General features: G+C 42.3%; 1 protein-coding gene across 8 annotated transcripts in view; it reads right to left on the minus strand.

Annotated features, from left to right (window-relative positions):
• FRMPD3 (FERM and PDZ domain containing 3) overlaps positions 1-27,541 on the minus strand; it is a 160,847-nt gene that overhangs the window by 55,000 nt on the left and 78,306 nt on the right. For 3 of the 8 annotated variants that reach the window (XM_045817683.1, XM_045817687.1, XM_045817686.1), the window contains 4 exons: positions 15,920-16,074; positions 12,542-12,644; positions 11,823-11,891; positions 7,979-8,024 (listed from right to left, as the gene is read on the minus strand). In XM_045817683.1, coding sequence (XP_045673639.1) covers positions 7,979-8,024; positions 11,823-11,891; positions 12,542-12,644; positions 15,920-16,074 — 373 coding nt within the window. Of the gene's footprint in view, positions 1-7,978; positions 8,025-11,822; positions 11,892-12,541; positions 12,645-15,919; positions 16,075-27,541 lie in introns of those variants that run through there. The other 5 variants (XM_045817684.1, XM_045817685.1, XM_045817688.1 and 2 more) reach the window with 5 other exon arrangements.

The raw sequence follows: 27,541 nt of genomic DNA on the forward strand, positions 1-27,541 counted from the left end.
TCCTTGGATTGGAGGAAATACAGGAGTCATGTCTTCAGTTGCATTTATTCATTCATGTGGTAAATTTAGGGAGGGCCTTCTATGTGCTAAGAGCTGTTCTATGTGATGAGGGATTCAGTGGTAAATAAGACAGATAAAACTCTCTGAACTCAAGGAACATCCATTCTAGCAGGGACAAGCATACAATGAACAAATATCATTTAGTAGCAAATAAGGACTATGAGGACAAGCTGAACAGGGTAAGGCATGCCACAAGAGAATGAGTGAGTGAGGGTGGAAGTAATGGGAGTGTTAGTTTAGACAGGATGGCCAGGGAAGACCCCTTTGAGAAGGTGACATTTAAGCAAAAACCTGAACAAAGTAAGGGAGAGAAGCCATGAGGCTATCTGGACAAAGCCATCCAGCTAGAAAGAACAATAAAGGCTCTGATATGGAAGTTGAAGTGGGGTATGTGAGAAACAGCAAGGGATCCTGGTGTGATGCAACAGAATGATTGAGGGGTGGTGGTTCAGAGGGGTTGTGCTTACAGAGGCAGTGTGAGGCTTTGTCATGTAGGGCCTTGTAATCCATGGCAATAATTTTGGATTTTACTTTACTGGACGGTTTTGAGTAGACAGGGTCTGACTTGCATTTTATTCATAAAAGGACTCCTCTGGCTGCTGTGTGGAAAATAGTATAGGAGTGTGATGCCAAAGCAGGGAGTCTAGTTATGAGTCTACCACCAAAATACAGTTAAAATATGATGGCAGCTTGGGCTAGGATGGTAATAATGGAGATGATGAAAAGTGAGTGAATTCTTAATATATTCTGAAAATAGAACCAGGACAATATGTTGATGAATTGGATATAAGAGGTAGAAAAAAGAGAGGAGTCACAAGGGAAAACAGGGTTGTTATTTTATGAGATGAGGGAGACTGGGGGAAACCAAGTTGGAGCGCCTTCAAACCACCTCCCCTACCAGCCTTGTCAGGAAGCCTTCAAGTCCTACAATCCAGAATTCCTTCATGTTAAGGTCCTGAAGGTCTCTGCCATCTCAGAAGGCCATACATTAGCTATTTCCTGCCATTAATGCTGGGTTGAGATTCATTTATCAGATCAGCTACAGGAGGGCAGGGCCCTAAGATAAAGACATTACAGAAACAAATGTCCTCATCAGGTCATGGGCCCTGGTCCCAGCTGTGTTCTTTTCCACAACCAGCAATCTCATTCCCCACATAGGGAAGATTGCAGAAAGCCACCTATTCAACCTAAGTCCAGCAAAACCTCAGTGGGTCTCAGTACTAGCTGCATGGCAGAAACACTGAAGGAGCTTTTAAAATTTGATGCCCAAGCTCCACTCCAAACCAATTACATTGAATTCCTGGGGTGGGTCCCAGGTATCGGTATTTTTTAAAGCTTCCAATGATTTAAAAATGCAGCTAAGGTAGGAAACCACTGAACTAAAGGAACCTTGGGTATCTTATCCTGAGACACAGGGTCAATTTGTTGGCTGCAGATGATATACTACAATGAAACCCAGCGCTGGAGATCATTGCAGCTTACAGTAATCAGGATTACTGATTGTTCAAGGGAGTTGAGAAATGCCTTTGTGTGTTACACATCTTAGTGCTCCAATCATGCAGGCTGTAGCAGGAACACAGAGAAGGGGCAAGAGAGAGAGAGAGATCTGTAGCTATGTTCAGGCAGCTCTGTTTGACTCCATGGACACCACAGACATGAGGCAAGCAAATTCTTCGTGCTACCTGAGAGATACCCTTTCTCTGTGATCATCTATCATGGGATGCCTTTGTGTGCAGTGTGGAAAGAGGCATCTCTAGAGAACTGAATGGGAAATGCTGCCCACCCTTCATTTCTACACAGGAAATGGAGGCCTGGGAAGATTATATGGTTTACTCAGAGTTATCAAAATAATTTCATTGTGGAGTTGAAACTAGAACCCAGATTTCCTGAGTCTTGGATTAGTGAATTGTTCCCCACAGCAGGCCAAAGCTGAAAGTCTATTCCTGATCTTTCATCCACTGGTTATAGTTCTACCTTGGTCCTATTGAATAGATTCAAATGTATGAAGAACTGCAACTGGTATCCTTTCATGTATTTACCCATATGGAAGGGGTAGCCTCCTTGCTATACTTATCAAAAAAGTCCAAGATTAGATCCTATCCTAGAGATATTACTAGAAACAAAAGATTCAGATATATGGGAACAAAATCATGAAGGAATAAGTGGAATTTCCAATATTTTCAGGGATTGTAATCATTTTTGGTGTCTGTTATATATAACAGAACTATTTTCAGCTTGTTTGTGCCCCATTCCTCATTGACCCTTGCCCTTTTGGTCTCTAAGACTCCATCCTATTCTCACTATTCAGCCTCAATGGCTGATGGTGACTCACTCATTGCCAGTTGTTCTTTGCTACATTCACAGAGTCAAACCTAGCCCTATGCTTTGACACAGTGATAACTGCCTTGCTGTGTGGATACAAGGGGCTCTCAAAGGTTATCCTGTCTCAAAGCATGTTCAAAGCTCAGCTATGGAGCCTAAAGTTCTTAACATTGAGATCACTCATTTGAATTAAAATATTGAGGACTGGGAAGGCCCTGGTCAAACTACAAATGTGGTATCAGGGAGGAGTAATGAACACAATTCAGGGGCTCAGGGGATCAGGAGCTCAGGGGCTCATGGGCCAGCAGACTATGGGCATGTGTAGGCCAAATCCTGCATACCACCTGTCTTTTTATAAAGCTTTATTGGAACACAGCCATGCCCTTAATTTATATAGTGCCAATGGCTGCTTTTGGGCTATCATGTATGGCTTACAAAGCTTAAAATAATGTGACCCTTTACAGAAAGTTTGCTGACCCCTGTACTAACTCATTAGCATACAGTCACATACTGTTTCTAAAACTTTCCTAATGACAAGAATCATTAGGGAATGCTTGTTAAAATACAGAGTCCTAAGCCTACACCAGACTTAAAAAGTCAAAATCCATGAGGGGATGGGGCCCAGGAATTTACAGTGTTGAAAATGTCTTAACCCACCAAGCATAGATTAATTGAGTATCTTAAAGATGAGACATCTGAGCTCTTCACTGACCCATTTTTCCTTCAAGCAGCTGGGAGCCTCATTTTGCAATAGGTGCCCTTTCTGGCTAAAATGAATTTTCAGTTGAAACATGGGACTAGAATTGCTAAAGGGCCACTGGGCCACTGCAAGCCCCTTAAAAAATATGAAGCCAGCAGCTGGGTAGAATAAGCAATAGAGGACAGATCCTGTCTCTCCCTCAGAAGTGAATTCAGAAGCTGGTGATTCTTTGGTCATTTTAAAATTTGGTGGCTCTATTAGTACAGATTTTGGGGTTGTGTTCACTTATATATTAGCCAAAGTTGAGTATATGGCCAAACATTTTAGTGCATGATAAAGCCCTACTTTGTTAACTATGAAAGAATTTTAAGAGGACGAAGCTCAGGTTCTTAAATGTTTGACAGCCTCCTGATTCTCTTTTCTGCTGGCTCGCTGTCTTTCATACCTGAGCCTAATTATAAGCAATTCCCATAGCATGCACTATGGGACCCTGAGATAATAAGGAGCTATCCTGGTGTCATGGGCCCACTAATAAAAGACCCAGGTGGTCTTCCTTCCTTGACTTGGAACTGCCTAGAGGTGAACATGTCCTCTCTCCAGCCTCCAAGGTCCCCCACAAGCCACACATGATCCCCATCTATTGCCTAGCCAGGTGGTTGTGCTCACAGCTCCCTGGACACACTGAGCTCTTCTGTGCCCACCTCATACTCTCTCTTCACCATCCCTGACTTCCATGGCCTCCAGTGTCCCTTTTGCTCAGATAAATGACATCTCTAAAGCCTGGCTCAAATTCTACATTGACCCTGAATCCTTCCCCAACTCCTCCATTCCCCTCCCTGGGTTTCCTATAGTACTCCTTGTTAATCCACATGACGATGGTGCTCACCTCCCCCACTAGGTTGTAGAAGAGATGACATTTTACATTACTATGTCTCTCCCTAGCACCGAGCACAGAAAAAAGATAGCTGGTTGCTAGGTTAATAATGAATTACTTAATCAATTTGGCAAATAATTTTTGAGTACCTACCATCTTCCAAGCACTATACTCCAAGAAGCTCTGTGGAAAAACAATGCTTCTGCAGTGGTTCCTATTATTTTGGCAGGGTTTTTATTTATTTATTTATTTATTTATTTTTGGCCAGGTGGCTCTAAGCAGAGAGTGGCTCTTTGGGTAAAATCTAAGTTTTCAGAACCATCTGAAGGGACTGTCTGCTTGCTTTACCAGGGCCATTCTATGTGACAACCCAGTACTTCATCGATTTTAAAATATTTATTGAGGACATACTATGTGCCAAGGTCTAACAGTACCAAATTAATACATATTCAGCCAATAATGGTCATTCAAAGATTAGGAAACACCCTTAAATACATATAGGCTTAATAAGTGGCTATCTATGCAGAATGATTTGAGTGGCCCTGGGAAAGGACCCCTGTGACTGCTCAATATATCCCCAAATGGTCTGCCATGGTATGCATCCCTCCGTTAAAAAGAAAATGCCATGTGAAAGAGACTACATGTTTGACCAGTAGTTCATAATATGTACCTTGGCTATATATCAGAATCATTTGGGGAGCCTTTTCAAAAGACCAATATCTGGGCTCCATTCCCAAGGCTTCTAATTCACTTGGTCGGGGCTACAGCCCAAGTATTAATATTAGTAAGAGCTTCTTGGGGGATTCCATTGCATAGCCAGGGTTGAAAACCACTATATTAGACCATTATCAATCATAGAATGTAGGAGTGAGCTACCTGGAGCCTTAGACATTTTCTGATCCAATATTTCCTAAATTCTACTGAGCATCAGGTTTACTTGTGGCTCTTAATTAAAAATAAGTCACTGGGCCACATTCAGGACCTATTGGGAGACTGTCTTCTGGAAGGAGTGGTAAGCTTGAACATAACAAGAGTTTGGTAAGAGGCAGCAGTCTCCATGCACCCATGAGATGCCAAGTACCTACCTTGGACACAGTACTATTAATATGTTCTGTGATATAGGGGCTATAATACTGAATATATGCTGGTGGTCTTCAGGAAGCTTTCACTATAGCTTTAGAGAGGAGATTCTCTCAGTTAATTTTTGTTCTTCATGGTGGTTATGGTCTAAAAAGTCACTTTGAAAACTGAACTAATAAATACTGAACAGTTCTTACTAGGGGAAAAGTGTGTGTATCTTACATATATTACAATCTTAAATTCTAAAAACAACTCATCCTGTAGATTCTATCTCCTTTATTTTACCAAGAGAAAATGAGGTTCTGAAATGTTAAGTGATTCTCCTAAGGCCACCCCACTAAAGGGGTGAGAGTTGGGATTCAAATCCCATGCAACTATCATCACATCCAGTTTCTTGCAGTACATTGCACTGCCCCCTACCACCTCTATCCTCTGGAACACCTCTGTATGACTGCTGAAACAAGAAGACAGATTGTTGCCTTGTTTGACCTCAGCTAGGAATGTGTTCATTAAGAGACTCAATTTTTCATGCTCTGCATGTGTCTGCAAATGACTAGTAAAGCATTGTGAGTAGTACCGTATTTTGCTGTGCATGATGTGCACCCACGGTTTACTGCTACTTATGTATAATGCACACCCTTATTTTCCCCCCAAAAGTTTGGGCAAAAAAGTGTGCACTATACAAGGCAAAATATGTTAATTTTGTGGTTACAAATACATTTTAGGAAATAGATGAATTTGCAAACATGGAATCTGTATAATGAGGATCAACTGTATATGTATGCAAGGTTGACATTCAGTCAGGATGCACTGGTATGGCCATACCTATTGTAAAATATTGAGGGATTCTTTCACACTAATTGGTAAGTAGTCACTGCCCTAAGCTTCCTGGGTACCACCTGACTTCTCCCCTGGGACCTCTTTACAAATGATCAACTAAAGGGTTAACACCTGGTACAGTTAGGGGGCCTTCAAGGCTCTACTCCAGTGCCTATTGGCTTACATTCTGATAGGATGGCCCCTACTGTACAAGCTGCTAATTGTTTTGATTATCACCCCTGTGTGTATGTGTTCTCCCACATCTATGCTCAAAGAGTTTAGAGATCACAAGGCCAGGAACTAGAATTTAAGCTCTCTGAGGGAGGAACCATGTCTGTCCCATGCACTGCTATATTTCCTGTCTGGAAGAACACCTAGAACAGTAGGCATTCAGTAAAGGTTTGATGAATGAATGAATTAAAAGTTCTCACTGAGGTTAGTCAGGAACAGGTGTTTAGAAGACATGAGCCATAGGCCAAGTCTTAAAGGAAACAGCCATCTATTAGAAGGGATATGGACTAAAACAAGGACAGAAGTCTGCAGGGCAGCAAGAACTAAGGAATGTACAAGGAGGAGAAGGAAAACAGCTTGGTCTTAGCAAAGAGGCCATGGAGTAGGACAGTGGGGGCATCAGAACTGGGGGCAAAGGGCGATGGCACTGGGATGACAGTTGAGATGGAGATGGGGGAGTGTTTACCTTTTCATTCTGCAGCTAAGTTTGGACACTTTAGTTTAGGTTGCTGTGATGGCTAGCAGTTGGGTTTCCTTCATTCCTTCAACAAATATTTATCAGGTGCCAACTCTGTCAGGTGCTACTCCAGACACTGGGGATATAGCAGTGAACAAAACAGTCTCTATCCTCATGGAGCTGATATTCAAATGAGGGATATATACAATAAATACATATAAATATAATATTTCACAGGAATGTAAAATGTCACAGCCACTTTGGAAAATGGCATGGTAGTTTCTTTGATAAACTACTCATTTAATATACTCTATATTTGAACAATAGTACTTTTGGGCATGTATCCCAGAGAAACAAAAACTTGGCCTGTGATATGCAGCCTGATTTGCACCTGTTCCCTGTCCCTGGCCTTGCACGAAATGTCATCATTCTCTGGAAAATCTTTCCCTCCATCTTTGCCTGGGAAATCCTGCCCCATCCTTCAAGGTCTAGCTCAGGTGTATCCTCCTCTGTGAAGCCTCCCCTGCTTTCATACTCCTCACCCCAACAGGTGATTCTCCTGTGGCTATAGGATGGGAGTGAAACCTCAGTGCTGGGGTGTAGGGGAGTGTTGTAGACACTGGGAAGGGACAACCAGACTGGAGGTGTAAGGAAGGCTCTGAGTTTTGCACATGGAATGTTTCTACTTGAAGTTGTGCATTTGAGTTAAAATTACTATCAGGATATAATGTAGCAAAGGACACTGGGCCTTGTGAATCTAACTCTTAAGGAGAGGAGCCTGGGAATTTTCACTTTTAATAAGTAATCCTGCTGACTATGTGATCAGGCAAATTTGGGAAACACTGTTCTAGTCTAAACCCTCAATTTATGGATGAAGAAACAGATTCAGAAAAGGAAACACCTTTTAACTGATCGCACAGCCAATTAGTGATTGAACCAGGACACAGCTCAACCTGTTTGTTGAACTGTACCTCCCCAGAAACTGTATGTTAAATTCCCCACATACAGTGGTGGGTCTCATACAATGCAGGCCATTTAGTAAATACCTGTATGAATGAATGAATAAGATTTCCACCCACTGCCTGCAAGGACTTTATGAGAGTTGAACACTAGACAGATAAATTTTGATGGGATACAGAAAAAAAGAGGTAGAAAATATCTCTGTAAAGTACCTCTGGAACTGTGAAGGTAGGCAGTTTAAGTGGGATAAAGTAGAGGGCCTAGAGCACTGTATAGCCCTTTAAAATTCTCAAACCTTGGACATGAGAGTAGGTAAGACATTAAGAAGGTATGTTTTAAGTCTAGTCCTAATTCCTTGGATTACAAAATGTTGGTCCTAGTCTCTTCTCCCACCTTCTCTCTCATCACTATCACTTTCCTATATGGAGTCCTCTCATTTCAGGAAGAAGGGTAGATAGCAAAGAAGCTCACTCACCTGATGAGTGTGCAGAACTGTAAGAACAACGAATTCCTTAGTACTCCTAAAGAGAGAAGAGGGAACAGAAGAGTAGTGTATTATGCACTAAGTACTCATCTAGCACAAGAAGCAACACCAGAATTTCCCCTTGAGCTGCATTCAGGTATATGGATTAGGACAGAGGGCAATCTGAGGATCTACATAGCTGCCTCACCTCCCATCATTTGTGGTAGCTGACATACACCATCAATATAGGTTCACACAGGCATCTGAAATGGTGTTATCATTATCCTTGAGGTTGTCATTTTTCAGGATTTTTAATAATCCTTCTCATATTCTCTCTGTAGAAATCCCCAAACCTTAGGAGTAATTTTATCTGCAGACTATAAAATTCTCAAGAAAAACTAAAGGCCTGAATTATGAAATTCAAAGGGCACACACTCAGTCTTGGGAACCATGTATTATGATTATTGGCAATTTGATATTTAAGCAAGAGGGTACACTCAAAGGAAAAACCCAAAGGAGATCATTTGGTCACCATGACTAATACTCAACAGATTTGTTTTAATTGAAGGATCAAAAAACATGAGCCAGGGAGCCACAGATGGAAGCCAAGACTCTCCTGATAGCAAGTATTCAAAAGAATGAAGAAGTTGAAACTCTTCCAACATGAATTATGCCAATGATCAAACAGGCTGTGAGGTATGAACATTTTCTCCCAGGAATGCATAAACCTTTAAAATAACTAAAATTACTGGAAAGAGTTTGCCTTGAAGGAGCACCCCCTCTCATTGCTGGCCTTTTTCAAATGTTTCTGGGAATAAAGGTATTCCAGAAGGAGAGTGAAAATGCTCTTGATTCTGGTGACTCAAGTAAAGCCAAGCCCCCTGCTTAAAGACTGGAACATTATGCATATTCAGTGAGGCAAAGTTCCAGGATGAATCAGTGCCAGGGTCTGGGAAGCTCCCAGGAGAAAGAAGGAGTTGTGTTCCAGGGAAAACACCACAGAAAAATCTGTCTCTTACAGAGAGCAAGAACATAATTATGTGATTTATTTGCTCCAGCCCCTGCCACATCTCCCCATTTCAAGTAGAAAAAAGCCAAAGTCCTTAATAGTGCCTACAACTCTCCCCCGTCCTTACCCCATTCCACACATTGGATTCTCTCCTGTTCCCCAAATATGCCAGACACACTCCTGCCATGGTGCCTTGGCCCTGGGTCTTTCTTTCTCCAACATGCTCACCTCTTTCAAGGCTTTCTTCAAATGTCACCTTCTCAATGAGGCTGACACTGGCCATGCTATTTAAAGTTGCATTCTGTACTCCTGTGCTCAGTACTCCTGATCCTCTTTATTCTGATCCACATTCGAGTCTTTAATAACACTCATCAGCTTCTAGTATACTGTATAATTATTTATCATGTTTATTGCTGTTAGTATATTTCATTCCACTAGAATGTAAACTCTAATGCACATGGATTTTGTCTGTCCTATTCACACATGCTGTATATTCAGTGCTTTAGAACAGTGTCTGGTACACAGTATACACTCAATAATAAATATTTAATGAATGAATGAACTAATGAATGAATGATCCACTCGCCCCTAAGGATATCAAGTGAGCAAGCTCCATTTTGACCCCAAAGGAGCTCTGGACTCCCTCACAAGATTGGGCTACCTTGTTCTAAGGTATAAAGATATTTACTGGAAGCAAAGCAAAGACTTCTGAGAGGTTGGGTTGAAAGAACCCCAACATGTCCAGATTAGGTTAAAATAACTCACTTCATACTGGTATGGTGATAGAGGGAGATGTGTGGAATACAATGGACAACTGAATTTAGAGAAGAGACCAACTAAATGTCATTAGGGACCAGACACATTCCAATATATTGAGCTGGAAGGGGGGTATTTCAAGAAAGGCCTGCTGTAGACTTCAAGAGGGAACATTCCAAATCCCTTCAGAGCTAACGAAAGGGTGCTGCTGCATACTCAGAGCACTAAGTCTGCCTTTGAAGGTGAGGCAGGAACTCAGGGTCAGGTGGGCTTTGGGAGGGCAAGAAAGATGAATGGGATAAAAATCACTCTGAACCAAGAAGGGTTGAAAGAGATGGAGGCAGAGATGGAACAGGCTACATAAGGCAGAGAAAGAGAGTGAGAGAGATAGCACATGGTTTCATTTGGGGAGAGATAGCCAGGTCCCCCAAACTAAGGTTAGCCCACAGAATTTAAAACTTGCACCCCTATCTCCTCATTCCCTAACAACAAGTCTATGCAAGGGTATATGTGAGTGGTATGTATGTGTGCATGTGGTGGGAGTGTGAGGTAGTGGGTTGTGTATGATGTATGTATGTGTATGTAAGCATGTGGCACAGGTATATATAAGCATGTGTGTAGTTCAAGGTGTGTGGTATGTGGTGGCATGTTATGAGTATGTGCACAGTATGTGTGGTATGTATTGTGCATGGCGTGTGTGGTTTGTGGTGGCATAGCATGAATCTGTGGTGTGTGTGGGGTGGGTGTGGGTGTGCAGTGTATGTGTGTTGTGTGTGTGGTATAAAGTAGATGATAAGTGGTGTGGGAGGCATGCAGTGTGCATGGTATATGTGTGAGCATACAAGGTCTGTTCACAAAAAGTCCAGCCACTAACAATACAACAAGAATGGTTTGTGAAACATCAGTATAACCTGGCAGCCAAGGAGAGTGGACTGTAATGAGCATGCATGAACAATGATGACTGCACTATATTAGTGGGGGTGGTAGATGCCATTGAGTGAGCATGTGTACTGTGTGGTTATTGCATGCAAAATGACTAAGCAAGTAAAGCAACGAATCTGCATCAAATTTTGCATTAAGCTTGAACATTCCTCTGCAGAAACTATTGGAAACTATTCAGATGAATCAGAAGGCCACAGGTATAGGTGACTGGTGATTGGCAGCTTCATCACAACAACATGCCCATTCATGCATCATGTCTCGTGCAGAGGTTTTTGGTGAAACATCAAATCACCTAGGTGACTCAGGCCCCCTATAGCCCAGATGTGGTGCCCTGCGACTTCTGGCTTTTCCCAAAACTAAAATCACCTTTGAAAGGGAAGATATTTCAAGCCCTAGCTGGTGTGGCTCAGTGGATTGAGTGCGGGCCTGTGAATCAAAGGATCGCCAGTTCGATTCCCAGTTTAGGGAACATGCCTGGGTTGCAGGCCAGGTCCCCAGTAGGGGGCACGTGAGAGGCAACCACACATTGATGTTTATCTCCCTCTCATTCTCCCTCCCTTCCCCTTTCTAAAAGAAGTAAGTAAAATCTTTAAAAAAAAGGAAAGGGAAGCAATTTTAGACCATCAGTGACATTCAGGAAAATATGACAGAGCAGCTGATGGAGATTGGGAGAAGTGTGAGAGGTCCCAAGGTACCTACTTTGAAGGGGAGTGAGGCTTCATTGTCCTATGTACAATGTTCCTTATACCTTGCCTCTTCTTCTGTAAATGTTCCTATCTTTCATATTACATGGCTGGATACCTTCTAGACAGATCTTGTGTATGTGGTGTGCATGGTGTGTGTGAGTATGTGTTGTGATAGGGTGTATGTATGGCATGTGGTGTGTGAGTGCTATGTGAAGGCATGGTATGTGGTATGTGTATGCATGATATGTAGTGTGAATGGTGTATGTGTGTGCACTATGTGGTGGCATGGTATGTGTATGAGTGTGTGTGGTGTGCATGGAGTATGTGGTATGTGGTGTGAATGGTGTAAGGAAGGGAAAAAGTCAATGTGATTACTCCCACATACAGGTGGTTGTGGTCCCCTGATATTCTTTTCTTTCTCCCACTTGCCCCCATATGGAGGTCACGAAGGGGTCACACATACCATGAGTAAAATCCACAATGGCAGGTTCCCATCCTCAAACCACTGGCCAGGGATTTCGATTTTCTTCTTCTTGTTTTTTTTGGGGGGTGGAGGGGTGGAGAGGTAAAAAACAATGTCTTGTTTACACTGTGCTTATCTCAGAGTGTACTTTGTAAAATTTCTTTTTATACATATGTGTGGGCCCCAACCCTGGTCAATTACATCAATGTGTGGTTGCTCTCACATGCCCCCTACTTGGGACCTGGCCCCCAACCCAGGCATGTGCCCTGAGTGGGAATTGAACCGGTGAACCTTTGATTCACAGGCCCGCACTCAATCCACTGAGCTACACTAGCCAGGGCTCAGAGTGTTCTTTTAATGCCATGTTTGGTACTCACTGGTCACTTGGTTTGTCCCACTGCACAGTAAGTCAAAAACCAAGGGGTCTGGGTGAGGTGAGTAGTGAGTTAGAAGGTGTGAGGGGAACTCTGGCAGGAGGCTGTTCTTTGTGTCTGCTCACATCACTGGAGAAGGCTAAACCAGAGTGTATGAGGGCCCCTGGAGTCCCAGAAGGGCTGAACCCTGAAGTCCTAAGTAGACAGGAGCCCTGGCTGGGGTTGCTGTTCCTGAAAGGGCTCCTCTTTCAGTGCCAGGGAGGACCATGGTAGCCCTATGCCACTGGTGGGACAGGGGAAGGGGGAGTACTCAGCTCCTGCCAAGATCCAGAAGGCACCTGTTACCTGATGAGTTCTATGAACCTCTCCCTGGGGGCTTCACTCACGTCCTCCTCATTAATAGCCACAATCTGGTCACCAGTCAGGAGCTTGTCCTCAGCGGGGCCTCCTGCAGAGGAGAGGAGAGAGGCATGAGGGCTTGGGGCCACTGATGGGAAAGCTCATTTCTGAGGGAATTCCCAGTGTCTAAGGAAGCTGAAGTGTGTGTTGAAGCCTGCAGGAGATTGTGCAGGCTGAGTGGTGCTGGGGGGGTGGCAGTGGTGGTGTTTGAGCTTTGCCACTGCTGCCTGTGGAAGATGGAGGACAGGGGATTAAAGAAAGAGAATGAAGTGGACCCCTTTGGATGGGAGCAGTGTGGTAGCAAAGGCCTCAGATGAGGCAAATGAGTGTTGTCCTGGCTGGGTTCTAAAGAGGAACACAGGCTTCCACTTCACCAAGTTTAGGCTTAAAGAATGACTTTCAGTCTGCTGGAGGTGATACAGATGACGAGAAGAATCTTCTTACTTAAACACTATTCATACCTGCTGCTCTGAAATATTTAGGCATTCACGTGCCTGGAGATGGGTGATTGACTAAAAAACTCAAAGGGTTTCTTTCAACTCTGAGGGATGTTCTCCAATAAATGACGGTGGGGAAGACAAAGATCCTAAATCATGGGGAGTTGGAAATTGCTTTTTCTCATTCTCATTTTTACTGTTGAGGTTAAGAAAGCAGATCTGTTTGACATTATCTTCTTGGTTGAGGTAAAGGGTGGGGGTTGAGTGGTACAGGCAGTGCTGCCCTTGGTGTTTAGCAAGGATATTCTTATAGAAAAGCTTTTCAAAGCCCTGGCTAGCATAGCTCAGTGGATTGAGCATGGGCTGCAAACCAAATTGTTGCAGGTTCGATTCCCAGTCAGGGCACATGCCTGGGTTGCAGGCCACGGGCCCCAGCAACTGCACATTGATGTTTCTCTCTCTCTCTCTATCTATCTCCCTCCCTTCCCTCTCTAAAAATAAATAAATAAAATCTTTTTAAAAAAAAGAAAAGCTTTTCAGAGATTCAGGGAGAATGAGAAATGAGACCCAGCCTCACTCAAACCCAAAAGAAATGTTTAATGACATGTTCCAATCTTAGACCATCCTGAACTCTTGATTGTGTCCACTTTAAGGGACAGATCCCAAGTGCTTCCTCTCTCTACAAAGAAGTTTCCTATGCAAACTCCAAAAACATGAACAAAACGCAAGAAACTATGTCACTTGAGCATGTAGCTCAATGGCTCTGGAGCATGGGGCCTGCATTCTGAGGGTGGCTGTGCCAGCTCAGCCAACAGGATTCACCATTCCAATGGCAATGGCCTTCAACCCCCTCAGCCAAGTCTTTCAACAGCACAGTGACTTTAGGAGCAGAAAGCATAATGGTGAAGAGTCCACTCTTTGCAGCCAGCCAGACCTGGACTCTAGTCCCAACTGCCATTCATTAGTTGTGTGACTTTGGACAAGACATTTAATCTATCTGAATCTCTTTCCCCATCTGTAAGATGGGAAAATACTTAGACCTACACATCATAAGAATGTTGGGAGGATAAATGAGATGATGAATGTATAGCACTTAAAACAGCTGATTGATGTTGATAAGAATTTGATAAATGTTAGTTATTATATCTTCTGAGGGACCGTTTCTTCAACTCATTTCATTCCTGTTATCTACATCTACCATAAATGTCAATCTTTTAAGTGGAGGCCACTCTACATATTTTCTCCCTTTCTTCCTTCCTTCCCTTTAATAGAAAATGTCCTATGGAACTCAACTCTCTGACGGCAGTGGTAAGAAGCATTCATTTGCTGCTGCTTTCACAGAGTGGTTTGTTGGCATGCTCAACCATACTCATTTCTCTATAGGATACTTCTTGTCCTTTCTTAAGGTCTCAAATATAGAACCAAAGAAGTCATGTACATATGGGGGCCACCTGGGGCATAAACAGCTCTGTGAATCAGCCCAAGTCTACATTAGACTGGCCTACCAGTCTCATGGCTTTCTGCGGCCCTTTCTTGTGGCTTTCCTTCTCTCTACTCTTTCAACTCTTCTTCCTCATTATACCACTTGAAGCTCAAGGCTTCCTTTGGCCCTGTGAATTTTGTCTCCTTTGAAGTAAAAGAAGAGGCTCCTGGTGGTCTGTTACTAAGTCTTATCTGGTTCCTCTACCCAGAACTACTTTGACTTCTGATCAGAGACTCAGAAACCAAAAACCTTTTGCCAAACAGTATGACTGACTTGGGAGTCTTGGGTCAGCCACAAACTCCTGTACTGAATTGATTTTTTTTTCTCTATGCCCTCTAGTTCAAGAGAGAGCTTACAAAATCTATTTCTTGTCCTTTGAGGATTACAAAATTTATCAAATTTCTGCTAGAAAGGTTTGTACTCTGGCTGCTCCTCTTGACTAAGCGAGAAACTGCTGTAAACATTTAAATCCTAAGGACCAGCAAGTCAGGAATAAAGGTGCTTTCTGTCTGTCCTTTCTGTCAATGCCTAGCAGATTTGGAATAAAGCAGTGTCTAGGCCCTTTCCTATTTCATTCATGATGGAATGTTTCACTGTTAAGGTGGGGCTTTTGCTTGTTTCATCTCACATGGCCCCATTCAAGCCCTGCTTCCACAGCATGGTATCAGTCAGGCTCAGTTACAAATCCTGCCTCTGTTTCTTTCTAGCTGAGTGACCCTGGACAAGTCATTTCTCTTCCTCTCTGCTTCAGTTTCCTCATTTATAAAATGACAATGATATTATTTACCTTGCAGGCTTGGCTGTGAAAATTAAATGAGATTATGTAAAGCACACAGTAGGTGCTTAATCAATGGTAGCTACTGTTATTGCCATTATGGCATTCAGAGATTTCATTCTCCTCTTCTCTCTCACCTACGGTCTGAATCCTGATTCCAGTCTTCAGTGGCTGATGTAGTTCATGACTGTGTACCATTCTCCACAGTCAGATGGTTAGATTCTTGGAATCAGTACATGACAGGAACTATGTCATGTACTTCCTTACAACCTTGCTGGTCTTAGAGTAGGCAATCTATAAATACTTGTTGAATTGAAATTAAAATTTTCATCCAAGGCAGTATGGCTCTTCTATGAAGGTTCTAGGCAAATGGGAAGCTTCATTAAGATCCAGACCTTACTAAATGATCAACTGCAGCCTCTGCCTAAAGTACCATGCAGTCTCAAAGGCTTATGTCAGTCAGTCTTAAAAGACCAGCTCCCTCACACAGTGATCGGCTGGCAAGTCTTTACCAACTCTTCATGAATTCTTTGGCAACACAATGTACTCAGGAGCTCTTCTCTTTGTGAAGATGTGTGGGTGTTGGAGGATAGGATCCAGGGCCGGGGGAGTACCTGAGGGACACCTACCTGGCCTCACAGATCGCACCACCACAGGCCTCTCACTGTCGGCCACGAAGCCAAAGCCATATATAGGGTCTCGGTGAATGGTCACTTGTCGCAGTGTCTCTGCTGGCAGCTGCTCACATTCCATATCATTTGTACTCTCTTCCTGCATCACATGACTAAGGGAAGGGGAACATGGGAGCAAAACAAGATGCAAAGGCAACTAAACCTCAGAAGCAGATGTAAGGGACACCGATTAGGGCGCCAGCATGGCACCTGGGAGTTCACACACTTAACTTCCTGCATCTTTTGGAACCAGCAGAGGCACTGTTTCAGATTGGAGAAAGAGGAGTCTGGAAAGGAGAAGCCACTTGTCTCCTGTCTACAGGGCCAGAGTCAATAGAGGACACTGGTACCAGAGCCTGACATTAGTCAGTCCTTTCCTCAAGGTATTGGGACTCTAAAAGGAGCCTAAATGGAAGTGTGTTGTTCTGAAGGTTAATTGTCACTATCCATTGAATTGGCTATTACCTCCTTAAGAGAAACCACAACTATGAGGGAAAGGACTACAAAATAAGCAAGTATATAGGGAAGGACTGTGAAATCATTTCAGAATGTGGAGTACCTACATTCAGTCCTTGAGTGATTTTAAACTTTAATGTCCCTTGGGTGATATATAACAATAAAATATTTAGACGGCATATATAAACAAATGGGCTAACAGAAAGGACCACTGCCTTACACAATTGGACATAATGCCAACTAATTTCAGTAAATGGAATAACTGGACAATGGCTCCTGTGGGCAAGAAGGGGAGCTGTGCCCTATGGTGCCAGAAGAACTGAACTCCAGGTGAGCTGGAAGAAGAAATATCGCTGACACAGTACCTGGGAGGGATTACAGATGGCTCTTCAATGCCTACAACTTAAGTTACTGAAGGTTAGGAATTACACAAGGACTTTATAAAGGTTCCATAGCAAGGGCCAGAGCAAGGCCACCTGCATGGAAGTATGGCTCTGAGCTAAGTATTAGAATGAAAAGCCCTGAGGGGTGAGGGCACTGTGTGACAGCAGCAGGGAAGGAGGTAAAGAGGGGAATGAATGGCCAATGGGTAGGACAAGGTAGGTGGAAGTGGAAGAGAGGGGACCAGAGCCAAGAAACCCAGGGCCTGAGTTCCCTGACTTGGCATCACTCTACCCTCTGGCTTTCTGGCCTAATAAATGGGTTGAGTTCCCTAGCCTCAGTGTGTGTATCCTTGAAAACTAGGATTCCAGGCAGAGCCCTTCTGAACAAGATACAGAAGGCCAGGAGTTAATTAATCAAACTAGTATAAAGTTTGTAAAAGAAGTGGGAGGTTCTCACACTATGAGAATGATTATTTACTAGCTAAGAATACCAAATACCTCACTAACAAATGGTTTCAAATAATTAGTTCATTTATCAGGACACATATTCAGTAATTAGAGAGGAACTTTAGGTCTATTTATGGGGGGAGGAGAAAGTAATTGTATAAAAGATAAATTCAAAGTTCTGGGCTTGTCACTCTCATAAAAGAATTCGAGAATAAAGACAGACTATGGCTAATTTGAATCCAGCCACATCAACTCTAGCTGCATACAAGCTGGCTTGGGGCCTGTTACCCCTCAAAGAGCCAAAAGGAACAAAAGAATTAGAGTGGTAACTGAGAATAGTATACAAAGTCCTGCATTAAGGTCCAAGTTGTATATTCAGAGAAGGAGGTATAGTAACTGGAGAGGGATCTATGGAATAGGCAAGCATTGTGCTAAAATGACCAGGAAAGAGCAGTGATGGCAAGAGACATGAAGCCTAGTTCTATGCATGGGTGGCACCCATCTTCCCACAGGGGACCGAGCTATTTTCCCACAGACAAAGCAGACATGTCCATAGGTGTGAGTGGAGCACATCTTCCTGGGGTTGTCCCTAACTGAGTTGGACAAACTGTCCCTAACTAGGTCCTCCCCAGATCCTTCAGGCGCCCTTTCCTCACACTGTCTGAGCCTTCCCAGGCATCTGTGGTCAGAGAAGAAACACCCTCATTGACAGACTAGAAGGCCATTTTAAATGCAAATGGAAATTGTCCCTTTCCTCCCAGGGTTTGCATCTTTCTGTGCCTACAGCTCAGTTCCTTTGAAATTTGCTAAGTGCCTGGAGACTTGGGAGTGACATTGAAGGCAAAAATGATGGATGACAGGAAATCAGCTGTCCATAGGTCACATGAGTTCTCTCCTGGGAGAAATAACCAGTATGAGTTCAAAAGATGTTTTGTTTCTGATCCCTTCAAACAAGGCAACCCTGAACAAAATTATGAAGCAGCCAAAACTTATGGTCCCTCTACCCCACCCAGCATTGTTTCTAGGCCCTGCTATTTTCTTTTGTTTGTCCCACATGCACAATGCCTTCACTCTGTCCCCTTACTACCTAAGGCCCTCAAAGGTAACTCCTAACCCTGTGCTAGCCAGGTTTACCCCCAGTAGTCAGTGACCCAGGTAAAAGCCTAGCCTTTTTCTTCTGCCTAATGATAACACTTTATAGTCAGGTAGTTCTTTTCATTTTTACACTTATTACCTCATCTGAGAAAAGGTGCTTTCACATCCATTATTCCCTCACAGTCTCTAACTCTCCTGACAAATAGGCTAGGTGACTACTACTCCTTGATCCCAGCCCCCAAGGTAGTTAAAAAAGAAGTGACCTAGGGAAGTGAACCACATTAGCAGTCCAGCTAGAGCCAAATCTCTCAGACAGGGCCCACAACCCCAGCACCCCTGCCTACACCCACTCAGGGGCCCTGAACTCTCTAGCTATTGAGTCTCTATTACAGGGCTGGGCCCAACCCTATGGCCAGAAGCACTCCTTGTCCTGACCAGTTCTGGATGGCCACCCCACATACTAATTAACCTGAATCTGATCCCATTAACTCAGAGTTATTGAGAGAATAAAATGAAATGTGGCTACAGAAGCACTTTGGGAGGTTAAATGTATCATGCAGATGCAGACATGGCAATATTACCAGTAGCATTGTTTGAGGGTAGCCAGAGGAGCAGAGAAAGAGAGTTAAAGATAAACTTCACCCACTTCACACAGTGCAGGCCCTTCCACCATCAACTCTGCCTCTAACAGGCAGCTCCATAATGCACTCTGTCCCCTTGTTTTCCAGGCAGCTCTTTCCCTGACCCAACCTGGCACCCTGTGGATGCCCTGACTGCAGTTCCTCTGTGGGCTAAACCAATCCCTTCCCCAAACTGTCCAAAGAGGGATAGGTTACTAGAGCTCACACTGACAACTGTTGCTAGGCAGAACATGGCTAAAGGACAAGTGAACTGAATAGATGGAGAGGTTATGACATGATGCTCTCTCATTAGCACATTTTGGCAGAAGAATACATATAACAGCGTAGACTTCCAATCATTAGCAACAGCCTTTAGCTCTTTTCTCTTTACATTTGGTTGGCTCCTTGGGGAGTCTTGTCACTCCCCTTGCAACTGGCAAGATTTGGAGCCTTGTGGGGCCAATTAGCCCTTTTATTCAAATCACAGGAGCCTGAATCTCCTAGAAGCTCCAGGGATCCAGCATGGCAACTGGAACCCCAAGAGACACCATCTTCTCTGGGTGGAAGGGATGGGAGCCTCATCTTTGGAGCTCTGAAGCCCTCTTATAAGGAGCTTAAACACACTCCTTCTTCCTATAAAGGAGCCCTCATTTTGGCTAGCTGCTCCTTACCCTAGCAGTGCTGCTCAAACTTGAATGTGCATATGAGTCACATAGGGATATTACTAAAATGATTCTGATGCCATAGGTCTGGAGTATGGTCTGAGAGTTTAACAAATTCCAGGGTGATGTCTATACTGCTGGTCCACAGACCACACTTTGAGAAGCAAGGATCTAAAAGAATGTTATTCTCAGAGAATGGGAGGGCCACAATCAGGTGGGGGTACTGTGGTGCTTTTATTAAGGTTGGGTCATCGCACTGAAGGTCTCATTAAAACACAAATGTGGGCCCTGGCTGGCGTAGCTCAATGGATTGAGCGTGGGCTGCAAACCGAAGTGTCGCAGGTTCGATTCCCAGCCAGGGTACATACCTGGGTTGCAGGACATGACCCTCAGCAATCACACATTGATGTTTCTCTCTCTCTCTTTCTCCCTCCCTTCCCTCTCTAAAAATAAATAAATAAAATTGAAAAAAGAAAAGATTAAAAAACCCCACAAATGTGGGAGGGAAGATGGTGGCATGGTAGGAGGGAGCAGATTCCACTTCCTCCTACCCACAGGAGAAAAACCTAGATGATCTACTGAGGAACAGAACAAACACCCAACAGTATTGCAACATTTATGAAAATAGGAGATCAAAATTATAGTGGACATGGAAACACCAGATGGTAAGGAGAGTGCTTCAGGATAATAAGGGCCCAGGGATCAGCGTGGGGACCAGAGAGGTTGCAGCCCCAGGCGCAGCGCTCCCACGTCTGCCTCAGGGCACTCGGGAGAGAGCTGGGTCAACCTCTCCCTCCCCAGCCAAACAAGGATTGAGTAATACGGGGTGGAGGGGGGGAGGCCTGGTTGCTTGAAGGCACAGAGAGGGGAGTGAGGACTGAGAGGCAATCACACAGGGGCTGTGAGCACCCATGCATACCCCTGGGAAGAGTGTGTGCCCCAGCCTGTGTGACCAAGGGCAGCCTGACCCCGCGCCCGAAACCCAGAGAGAGTGAGGTTTTGTGGAAGACCTGGAGCCCACAGTCACAAACATGGAAAAGATGTTGGCACTCTGCAGAATCCCCAGTGCCCACGGCTGTAAACTCGGGGGAAGTGCGTGCCCCTCTGGAGCCCCAGAGCCTACACCCATGAACCCAGAAAAGGCGCAGGTGCTCCACAGGATCCCCAGAGCACACAGCTGTGAACACAGGGAAGGCGCGGGCACTCCACAGGATCCTGGGACCCACAGCCTTGAGCTTCGGAGAGCGTGCTTAGGAGGACCCAGATCTCACACACAGAGCCCTGTGGAGAGGCACCAGATTGGCTCTGGGGAGAACACAGGGTTAGCCCTGGGGAGAGGCTGACTGAGTGAGGGGAGAAAAGCAATACCAATCTCCCCTCAGCCTACTGAAGCCAGCAAGACCAGAAAAACTGGTTTGGCCTGTTTGCCAACAAGAGTTTTTTTTTGTTGTTGTTTGATTGTTTGATTTTGTCTTTTTTTAAAGTAACTTTTTACTTTTTTATTCTTATTATTTTTATATCTCTCAATTCCTTATGCTTCTCATTCTTTCATTCTACTGTTATTCTTCTTCCTTTCCAAACTTATCCCTTCTTCCTTCCTTCCTGTGTTTTTTTCCTCCTTTTTTTGAACATGCCAGTTATTCCATATTTGTATTATCATTTTTTCATTATTTTTACATTTTTTATTTTAATAGTATTTTGGTATTCCTCCTCTTTCTGTATAGTCTTCTTTGCTTGACTGGTTATATTGTATTGTTTGATAGGTTTCCCCTGTTATCTCATTCATAATGTATTGCTAATTTACTGTCCTTAATTTGTGTTCCATTGGTACACTACACAAGGTTCTACACTCCCTATTCTTGTTATCTAGATCTCATAGATTCTGTCATATGATTGGTGCTCTAATATTACTGTAAATACTAGCTATTCCATACAATTGTAAATACTACACAACACCACTCCCAGATCTTAGCCTGCTTCAGGGTTTCCCAAGATCTATTACTATAGTGGTTAACTCTATTCTCTCACACTGCACCTATTTACTATTCTTCACTCCCACCCTACCTCAGAATCTGACCTCCCACAACCTCACTGCTTTCTACATCCAACTCACAATCCTTCCCTCCCCAACAAGAGTCTTATCTTCTTTCCATCCTTTCTAAAAAGTGGCTAGTGGGGTGGGAGATCACGGTTAACACTATACATAGCCAAAGGATCTCCTATCTCTTCTCTACTGGCTGCTACTGTAAATATCATAGAACACTCTCTTGCTGTCTTAAACCATTTTGCCTTACCCTTCCAAATGATCACAAAAAAGAGTAGGGGGAAGCTGTGAACACCAGGATACCAGAAGGAGACTGCACCACTGAATCTCACAGGTATTCTACCACAGAAGTTCACACCATAAACCCAGGGAACCAAAACAGATCAATTTAAAAAACAGAGGCTAACAAGAAGAGTCTCTCAAACAATGAGAAGACAAACAAACAATCCCCAAATGAAGGGAAAGGAGGAAGGCTCAGAAAGAATGCTAAATGAAATAAAGGCAACTCAACTATCAGATATTGAATTCAAAGCAATGATTATCAGGAAGCTCAATGAGCTCACAATGAGCTACCAGAAACTACAGGGAAGCTACAATGAACTCACTGAAAACTACATCAGCATGAAAAAGGAAATAGAAACTATCACTAGGGGTGAAGAGGAAATAAAGAATACAATTTCTGAACTGAAGAACACAAATGAAGGAATGAAAAGCAGGATCAATGAAGCAGAAGATCAGATCAGCGAATTGGAGGACAAAGTAGAAAAAAACACCCAGAAAGAGCAAGAAAAGGAAAAGAGGCTCAGAAGGAATGAAGAGAGATTAAGAGAAATGCAAGACAATATGAAATGTAATAATATCCATATAATAGGGATACCAGAAGGAGAAGAAGAAGAGCAAGGGATAGACAACCTATTTGAAAAAGTAATGATGGAAAACTTCCCTAATTTGATGAGAGAAAAAGTCACACAAATCCAGGAAACGCAGAGAGTCCCAATCAAGAGAAACCCAAAGAGGCGCACCTCAAGACACATCATAATTAAAATGGCAAAATTTCAAGACAAAGAGAGAATCTTAAAGGCAGCAAGGGAGAAATAGGAAGTAACATGCAAGGGGACCCCAATAAGGCTACCAGCTGATTTCTTAATGGAAACGCTCCAAGCCAGAAGAGAATGGCAAGAAATATTCCAAGTAATGAGAACCGGAGGTCTGCAACCAAGACTCCTTTACCCAGCAAGGCTCTCAATCAAGATGGAAGGCCAAATAAGAAGCTTCGCAGACAAAAGAAGTCTAAAAGAATACACCTCCACCAAAACAACTCTGCAAGAAATGCTAAAGAAACTGCTTTAAGGAAAGGAAGGAAAAGAGAGAGAAAGAGAGGAACACAGGTACGTAAATGGCAATGAATAAGTACCTATCAATAATAACCTTAAATGTAAATGGATTAAATGTTCCACTCAAAAGACACAGAATAGCTGAATGGATAATAAAGCATGACCCACACATATGCTGCCTACAAGAGACCAACCTCAGGATAAAAGACATGCACAGGATGAAAGTGAAGGGCTGAAAACAAATTTTCGAAGCAAATGGACAGGAAAAAAAAAGCCGGGGTAGCAACACTCATATCAGACAAAATAGACTTGCAAAAAGGGCCACAAAGAGAGACCCAGAAGGTCACTTCATAATACTCAAGGGAAGAATTCACCAAGAAGACATAAACATTGTAAATATATATGTACCCAATATAGGAGCACGCAAATACATACAGAAAATCTTGGAAGACTTCAAGAAAGATATTGACAGCAACACAATTATAGTAGGGGATTTTTAACACCCCACAGTCAAGAATGCATAGATCTTCCAAACAAAATATCAACAAAGATATTGTGGCATTGAACAATGCCCTAGATGAAATGGACTTAACTGATATAGATAGAGCCTTTCATCCCAAAGAAGCAAAATAAACATTCTTTTCAAAAGCATATGAAACATTTTCAAAGATAGACTACATGATAGAATGCAAAATAAGCCTCAACAAATTCAAGAAAATTGAAAGCATACCAAGCATTTTCTTGGATCACAAAGGACTGAAACTAGAAACCAATCTCAAGGAAAAAAACCCAAAACACTCAAAATCATGGAAATTAAATAGCATGCTATTAAACAATGAATGGGTCAAGAATGAAATTAGGGAAGAAATCAAAAGGTTTCTGGAAACAAATGAAAACGAACTCACAACAACCGAAAACTTAAGACACAGCAAAGGCAGTCCTGAGAGAGCAATTCATAGCGATACAGGCCTACTTAAAAAATATAGAAACATTTCACACAAACAGCCTGACCCTACATCTACAAGAACTTGAGGAACAACAACAAAGACAGCCCAGAGCAAGTAGAAGGAAGGAAATAACAAAGATCAGAGCAGAATTAAATGACGTAGAGACTAAAAACATGATTATAAGGGTCAAGGAATCCAGGAGCTGGCTTTTTGAAAAGATACAGAAAATCAACAAGCCTTTAAGCAGACTCATCAAGAAAAAAAGAGAGAAGACCCAAATAAACATAATCATAAATGAAAGAAAAGAAATTACAACTGATACCACAGAGATACAAAAGATCGTAAGAAATTACTATGAAGAACTGTATGCCAAGAAATTTGAAAACCTAGATGAAATGGACAAATTTCTAGAAAAATATAATCTTCCAAAACTGAATGAAGAAGAAACAGACATCCTGAACAGACCAATAACAGCAGATGAAATTAAAGCAGTATTAAAAAAAAACTCCCAACACACAAAAGCCGTGGACCAGATGGTTTCACAGGAGAATTCTACAAAGCATTTAAGGAAGAGCTAACCCTTATTCTTCATAGACTATTCCAAAAAATCCAAAAAGATGGAAGACTCCCAAACTCTTTTTAAGAGGCCAGCATCATCCTAATCCCAAAACCAGATAAAAACACAACAAAGAAAGAAAACGTCAGGCCATTATTGCTGATGAACATAGATGCTAAAATCCTCAACAAAATATTGGCAAACTGCATCCAACAATACATTAAAAAGATCATACACCATGACCAAGTAGGATTAATCCCAGGGATGCAAGGATGGTTCAATATTTGCAAATCAGTAAACGTAATACATCACATAAACAAAGGCAAAGACAAAAATCACATGATCATATCAATAGATGCAGAAAAAGCATTTGATAAGGTACAACACCCCTTTATGATTAAAAACACTCAGCAAATTGGGAATAGAGGGAGCATTCCTCAACATAATAAAGGCTATTTATGAGAGACCTACAGGCAATATCATACTCAAAGGGCAAAAACTAAAATCTTTTCCACTAACATCAGGAAGAAGACAAGGCTGTCCACTTTCACCACTTCTATTCAACATAGTGTTGGAAGTCCTAGCCACAGCAATCATATAAGAAAAAGAGATAAAAGGCATCCAAATTGGAAAGGAGAAAGTAAAACTGTCACTGTTTGCAGATGACATGATAGTGTACCTAAAAATCCTATAGACTCAGCCAAAAAACTGCTTGGCCTAATAAATGAATTCAGCAAAACAGCAGGATACAAAGTAAATATCCAGAAATCAAAGGCATTTTTGTATACCAACAATGAAACAGCAGAAGCAGAAATCAAGAAAATAATCCCATTTGATATAGCAAAAAGAAAAATAAAATACCTAGGACTAAACCTAACCAAAGAGGTAAAAGATCTGTATGCAGAAAACTATGTAACACTGAAGAAAGAAATTAAGGAAGACACAAACAAATGGAAACATATACCGTGTTCATGGATTGGAAGAATTAACATCATCAAAATGGCCATACTACCAAAAGCAATTTACAGATTCAATGCAATACCTATTACAGTACCAATGGCATATTTCACAGACATAGAACAAACACTTCAAAAATTTATATGGAACCATAAATGACCCTGAATAGCTGCTGCAATTTTGAGAAAGAAGAGTAAAGTAGGAGGAATCACAATAGCTGATATCAAAATGTATTACAAGGCCACTGTAATCAAAACAGTCTGGTACTGGCATAAAAATAGGCACATGGACCAATGGAACTGAACAGAGAGTCACAAAATAAACCCAAGTCTCTACAGTCAATTAATATTTGGCAAAGAGTGTAACAGCATAAAATGGAGCAAAGATAGCCTCTTCAACAAATGGTGTTGAGAGAACTGGACAGATACATGCAAAAAAATGAGACTCAATCACCAACTTACACTATACACAAAACTAAATTCAAGGTGGATAAAAGATTTAAATATAAGTCTTGACAACATTAAAGTCCTAGGGGAGAACATAGGCAGAAAAATCTCAGATATTCCACGCAGCAATATTTTCACTGATATGTCTTCTAGAGCAAGGGACATATAATAAGGGAAAAAGAAACAAATGGGATCTCATCAAAATAAAAAGCTTCTGCACACCTAAGGAAAACAGTAATAAAATGAAAAGAGAACCAACTGTATGGGAAAACACGTTTGCCAATGATACCTCAGACAAAGGTTTGATTTCCAAAATATATAAAGAACTTACATTACTCCACTCTAAGAAGACAAGCAACCCAATTAAAAAACGGGCAAAGGACTTGAACCGACACTTCTCCAAGGAGGACACACAGGATCCACAGACAAATGAAACGATACTCAATATCGCTAGGTATCAGAGAGATGCATATTAAAACCGCAATGAGATACCCCTTCACACCAGTCAGAATGCCCATCATAAACAAAGCAACAAACAACAAGTGTTGTAGACGTTGTGAAGAAAAGGGAACCCTAGTGCACTGTTGGTGGGATTGCAGACTGGTACAACCACTATGGAAAACAGTATGGAACTTCCTCATAAAACTAAAAATGGATCTGCCTTTTGACCCAGCAATTCCACTGTTGGGATTATATCCTAAGAACCCTGAAACACCAATCCAAAAGAATCTATGCACCCCAATGTTCAGTGCAGCACAATTTACAACAGCCAAGTGCTGCAAGCATCCCAGGTGCCCATCAGTAAATGAATGGATCAAAAAACTATGGTACCTCTACACAATGGAATTCTATGCAGCAGAAAGAAAAAGGAGCTCCTACCCTTTGCAGCAGCATGGATGGAGCTGGAAAGCATTATGCTAAGTGAAATAAGCCAGGCAGTGAAAGACAAATACCACATGATCTTACCTTTAACAGGGACCTAAACAACAAAACAAACAACCAAGCAAAATATAGCCAAAGACACTGAAATAGAGAACAGGCTGACAGTGACCAGAGGGGATAGGGGAGAGAATTTCAGGGGAAGAGGGGAAGGTTTAACAGGAACAAATATAAAGAACACATGGACAAAAACTAAGGGGGGGTGGAAATGGGAGGGAATTGGGGAGGAATGCGTGAGTGGGCTGGGATGGGAGTAAAGGACAGAAAACTGTACTTGTACAATGATTAAAATAAAATTAAAAGAACAAACAAAAAAACCCCACAAATACTATCCTGGAGAAAGGACACATAAATTCATGCAGAGGACTCACTGGTGGAATCAGATTTACCCCAGAAGAGAATGCAAAGGCCACTAAATGGATATGAAATAAAACAGGAGAACTGATAAATGAATTTAGCAAAGTAGCAGGATACAAAATTAATATCCATAAAACAGTTGCATTTTTATATACCAATAATGAACTAACAGAAAGGGAAGTGAACAAAACAGTCCCATTCACAATTGCTTCAAAAAGAATAAAACACTAGGAATAAAGCTAACCAAGGATGTAAAAGACCTGTACTCAGAAAATTATAAGACATTGAAGAGAAAAGCTGAGGAAGATGCAAATAAGTGGGAGCACATACCATGTTC

The sequence above is a fragment of the Phyllostomus hastatus genome, unplaced genomic scaffold (genome assembly GCF_019186645.2).
Source record: "Phyllostomus hastatus isolate PE091 unplaced genomic scaffold, TTU_PhHast_1.1 phas_scaffold_28, whole genome shotgun sequence".
Taxonomy (NCBI): Eukaryota; Metazoa; Chordata; class Mammalia; order Chiroptera; family Phyllostomidae; genus Phyllostomus; species Phyllostomus hastatus.